This window comes from Arachis hypogaea, chromosome 18 (genome assembly GCF_003086295.3).
Source record: "Arachis hypogaea cultivar Tifrunner chromosome 18, arahy.Tifrunner.gnm2.J5K5, whole genome shotgun sequence".
Taxonomy (NCBI): Eukaryota; Viridiplantae; Streptophyta; class Magnoliopsida; order Fabales; family Fabaceae; genus Arachis; species Arachis hypogaea.
The window spans coordinates 29,586,980-29,592,561 of record NC_092053.1 but is presented as its reverse complement, the minus strand read 5'-3'; the positions used below and the strand labels follow the sequence as shown (position 1 = coordinate 29,592,561).

Genomic DNA, 5,582 nt, shown 5'->3' with positions numbered 1-5,582 from the left:
TATGATCTAGATCCAACTACTCGAATTCTATATAATAATTGAGTTGAAAACATTGACCAAACCACAATATTCAATCTTCATTGCATGTATATAAATAAATAAACTAGAAAGGCAAATAAACCCACACAAACCAAAACAATGGTTTCTTCTTTGCCATACCCCAAAACCTTCCTTCTTACACTTTTGTTCTTATCATTCTCTATAGTCAATGCTCTTGTTCCTAAAAATGAGACATTCAAGTATGTAAACTCAGGTGAGTTTGGCCCTTACATTGTAGAGTATGGTGCCAATTACCGAATGATAAGCATATTCTCCTCTCCTTTCCAAGTTGGTTTCTATAACACCACCCCAAATGCTTTTACCCTAGCGCTTCGCGTTGGCCTCCAGCGATCGGAGCAGCTTTTCCGATGGGTCTGGGAGGCCAACAGAGGCAACCCTGTCGGCGAGGGTGCCACTTTCGCCCTAGGAGCCGACGGGAACCTTGTGTTGGCCGAGGCCAACGGAAGAATTGCATGGCAAACCAACACAACCAACAAGGATGTTGTTGCCTTTAGGTTGCTACCAAATGGTAACATGGTGCTAATTGATTCCAAAGGCAAATTTGTTTGGCAAAGTTTTGATTACCCAACGGATACACTCTTAGTGGGCCAGTCTCTAAGGGCTCAAGGCCCATCAAAATTGGTTAGTAGGCTTTCAGAGAAGGAAAATGTTAATGGGCCCTATAGCTTTGTACTTCAGCCCAATGGGCTAGCCCTATACTACAAGAGCAAAAATTCTCCTAAGCCTATTATCTATGGCCTCCTTTCAACTAAAAATTTTTTCTTTTCCGAAAAAGGGTCATTGAAAAACGTGACACTTGTATCCGATCCAGAAAGTTTCAGCCTTGGATTTGACTACTATGTGGCAAATCCTTCTAGTAGTGGCACTAGGGTTATTGCTTTGCCGGTTAATAATAGCACATTGACATACCTTAGGCTTGAAATTGATGGCAACATTAGGTTATACACTTATTTCCTTGATGTGCGTGATGGGGTTTGGAAAGAGACATACACATTGTTTGATAGAGATTCTGATGAAGAAAGTGAGTGTCAATTGCCAAGTAGGTGTGGGAATTTAGGGTTATGTGAAAATAACCAATGTGTTGGTTGTCCTTTGGAGAATGGTATTTTTGGTTGGAGCAAAGATTGCATTGCTAAGAGTGTGACTTCATGCAAGGCTAGTGATTTCCACTACTATAAGATTGAAGGTGTTGAGCATTACATGACCAAGTACAATGTTGGGGATAAGGTAAGTGAGAGCAATTGTGGGAACAAGTGTACCAAGGATTGCAAGTGTGTTGGGTATTTCTATCATAGGGAGAATTCATTGTGTTGGATAGCTTATGATCTACAAACACTTACTAAAGTGGCAAATTCCACACATGTGGGGTATGTCAAGGTGCCTAATAGTTAAGGAGAGACATCTTTATAGTCCTAGGAAAAGGTGTTGGTGTTGATGTAATTGAGGATGTGTTTTCTATTTTGTATTTGGGGTTGAGTTTATTTATTTGGTGCTTGTGATTTGGTATTGCAATAAGATGGGTTTAGCATATGTTCTCCATACATGCGGAGACAACATGGAAATAAAATAAAATGTGTGTCATAAAATTGTAATGGTTTTGTATTTGTAATGCAATTCGTCTTTACTATATGCAATTTAAGTGCCTCACAATGGATAATTTATTTGTTATAATGTAATTTTTTCTTTAAAAACATTACTTTTTTGACTTATTATTATTATTAGAGTAAATACCCTTTTTGGTCTCTAACCATTTGTCCGATAGAGTACTTTCCACCCCTTAAGAAATCTAAACACCCAAATCGGTCTCTATCTACTTTGATATATGTACGTTCCAGTCCCTGGTTAGGGATCGGAAATAGCATTTAATCAAAGTAGATAGGAACTGGAACGTACATATATCAAAATAGATAGAGACCGATTTGAATTTTTAGATTTCTTAGGGAGTGGAAAGTCCATCAAACAAATGAATAGGGATCGAAAATAGTATTTACTCTTATTATTATTATTTTTTAGTTTTAATTTTTTTTACTGAATTTTACTTACGTATTAGTATTTTTTTCTCTTTATAATGTCTTTTAATCCAAAAGATTAAACATTAATTTATTGTAGATCTGAATTTTGTTTAATAGTTTGAGCCTTGAATACTTAAGTGGACGAATGAGCGAACCATTTAATTAACCTAAATTGATTTGAATTTCACCTATTATTTATACTCAAAAACTGAAATAACTTTTTTTTTTTCTTTTTTTTTGGTGTACAACTGAAATAACTTTTTTCTTTGGTCAATAAACTGAAAATACGTTTCTTTTTTTTTTTTCATGAAATTGAAATAACTGTTTTTTTTTTTTTTTGGGCAAATTACACCCTAACACACACACACACCCCGCTTTTCCTCCCCATAGATTCTATAACCACTTCCTAGCCTCAAACTAAAATTTGAACCCAGTGTACTTTTTAAGCAAGGCATTTATATATGCCACTCAACCAAGCCTTGCCGTGCAAATTGAAATAGCTTTCAAGGAAGGTTATAGTTGGTATTGGGCTTGGACCTGTCCTGACTGTGGACTCTTTATGGGCCCAGAAGTGTAGGCTTTATTTTAATGACAATTTCACAATTAAGGACAAAACTTCCAATTTTAGAGGCATTATTATATATTTATAATTTCATTTTTTATATCCAACTAATCTATTTTATCTAGTTCTTTAATTTAGGCTGTCACTCTTGTACCAATACCATAAAGTTAGAATCAATAGATACCAATATTAATTTAAGTAAATGTTATACCATTTAATCACTTGTTCATATAACTTTTTAAAATTTCAATAACTGTATTAGAAGTTCATATGCTATAAATCATTTTTAAGAAATCTTATGTTAATTTAAAATTGTTTGTTATACCATTTAAGTTCTAAAAGATCAACATGATATATTTTTTTCAAAATATACATGAATAAATAAAAATTCTTTAGTTACATATTTATTGATGTTCAATTGTTATAAAATTTAGTATAAATAATTTTCATTAAATGTTATTATAAGTTTATAGTTAGAATAATAGAATATACATCTTATAAAAATATGAAAATTTAATGTTATTTAAAAATTAACAATATATATATATATAGACGAATCTAATCTTGTGCTTGGATTCCACAACATTTGTCTTATTCAAATTTTTTTATTACTCCTACAGTCCTACCTGACCTTAATTTGTATCAATTATATGTTAAAAAAGATTGATAGTACTAAGCAATAACCATCCCCATAGCATCATCAAAAATAAATTAAAAATAGATAAATTACTTAATGGGAAAAAAGTCAATAATATAATTCTGATAACTTCCACAGCGACAACTAGCTAGTATGTCAGAGTAAAGAATTGGAGATAAAAAAAAAAATATATTAGTTCGCAATGATGTACTTGCTTGCATCATGTTGGCATGAATTCGGTGCTACCCTTCTAAGTTATGAAGACTTTCAAAATCATAATATAAGTTATAAGGTGCCTACCCTCTTTATGATAGGAAGAAGAAATTATATGAATTGCTTTGATAAGCTATTGACTTAAACGCCTAAAATTGACAAGGGCACAAGGTTATTATCTTATTTATATTTAAGTTGGCTTATCATTTGTCAAAATATTTGTTGAAGAATCAAACTATAGAGGGGTTAATTAAGCTTTAATAATTTCCATGTATTGACTATATTGAAAGCTTTTTTTTTTTTTTTTTTTTTATAGATCTTTCCTACTTATAATTTTAAACACATTTGTTAGAAAAATCTAAGAATACTTATACAATAAAAGGAGATATTAGGACTTTAAAAATGTCCAAAATTTCAATCTGAGAGAGATGCTAATTAAAAGAAAAAAAATTTTAACTATGGTTTAAGGGAATCATAAGCTGAGCGTTGTCCGTAATAACAATATATATACAAAAACAGATACTGAAATAGAAAAAATAGTTATTATACTATTACCATTATATAAGAAAATCAACATTATTATTTAATTATATAAAATAAAAATGTCAATAAAAGAGTAAAAATGCAGCACGACAGGAGAATAATATTTGTCTACATGCTTGTATAATGTATAGTAGTATCAAATATTTTTTATTAAAAAAAAAAGAAACAAACAGTTTGAAAACTTCTAGTAGACGAACATACTATGCATTGTAAGTCAACTTCATGAGCTGCATTGAGTTATTGTTATGATCAATTATTCGTAGAAGGCGTGCACATGATATGTTTTGGCAAACATCAACCAAGAAAACCATGCTACATTATTTATTATAACATCATTGACAATCATGTTAGGAAATTATTTTAATTTTTTAATTTATTTGTGAATAATACATATATTAATTATAATCATAAATTATACTATTTTAAATTAAATGATGTATATAAAGAAAATTTTATTTATTGTTATAAATACTAAATTGAATAAGTCATAATTATTATTTGAAATTAAATGAGAATAAAATCAGATTTTTTTTTGTTCTTTAGATAATTTATCTTTTGGATTTTAGATATATTATTTTTTGGACTTTAGATACTATTTTATTTGGGTTTTACAGTTTAATGTGTGTCATACTCAAATATAAATAATGATTTCAGGGTTTCGGTCCCCAATATAAAAAAACCACCTTAGCAACTCTTTTTCCATCAGAGAAGTTGCAATTCAACCACCTAGAAATACAGAAGACTTTGGTTGAGGAAGATCGAAAGAACCACAAAATTCAGACTCTTCCAATCATGATTTATATTTATGAATTCAGGTACGCTTTCGCATTCAAGTATTTTATTTTTTAATGATTTAATATGGGTAATCTTTGGGTTAAAGAATTCTGAAAAAATTCCAATAATTCATGAATTTGGTTCAATTTTTTTAAGTTGAAAATAATGAGGATGTGATGTAGAATTCGATTTTACAAAAAATGAAAACAAATATCTTAAAGTAGAACAATTCTATAATTAAATTGAATTTTTGTATATTTAATATCACTGAAAACTTTAAATTTTGTTTTTTATAATTTTTTATTCATAAGAAGTTCCCTTAAAATTTAAAATTGAAGTTATTTGTTAGTAAAAATATTTTTAAAAAAATAGAAAATGTTGATCGTCGGAAGAATAAGCATTTGTTGAAATAAGTAAGCGAGTCGTGTATTTTATTCAAACTAAGACTTTATTATTGTCATAATCGTGGAGTATGATGTAATACAAATTATTAAAAACAAAAGGGGATGACTGATCAATGAAAGGCTTAGTTTACTTTTCATATTGAAAAAGTATAGAAAAACAATTTTTTTATAAGACAATATAAGTCAATTCTATTAAAATTTAAATTTTATAAATAAATAAAAATTTAAAAAAATTCTTTCTACATTTATTTTAATAACATTTATAATACACAATAAAAACAGTCCATAAAAAACTTAATTTTTTTCTATTTATTTGAAAACAGTCAAATCTCTCTCTCCTCAAATCTAACGTCTCTATGTATTTTCAACACCGTCGC

At 29.4% G+C, this 5,582-nt stretch overlaps 1 protein-coding gene across 1 annotated transcript; it reads left to right on the top strand.

Moving 5' to 3' along the window:
• On the top strand, positions 1–1,694 carry LOC112770990 (epidermis-specific secreted glycoprotein EP1). Its single transcript, XM_025815524.3, has one exon. It carries the CDS (start codon positions 139–141, stop codon positions 1,450–1,452), a length of 1,314 nt encoding a protein of 437 aa, XP_025671309.1. The 5' UTR covers positions 1–138; the 3' UTR covers positions 1,453–1,694.
• The last annotated feature ends 3,888 nt before the right edge of the window (positions 1,695–5,582 follow it).

Coding starts and splice junctions, on each gene's coding strand:
- LOC112770990 (XM_025815524.3), top strand. CDS start 139: ATGGTTTCTTCTTTGCCATACCCCAAAACCTTCCTTCTTACACTTTTG.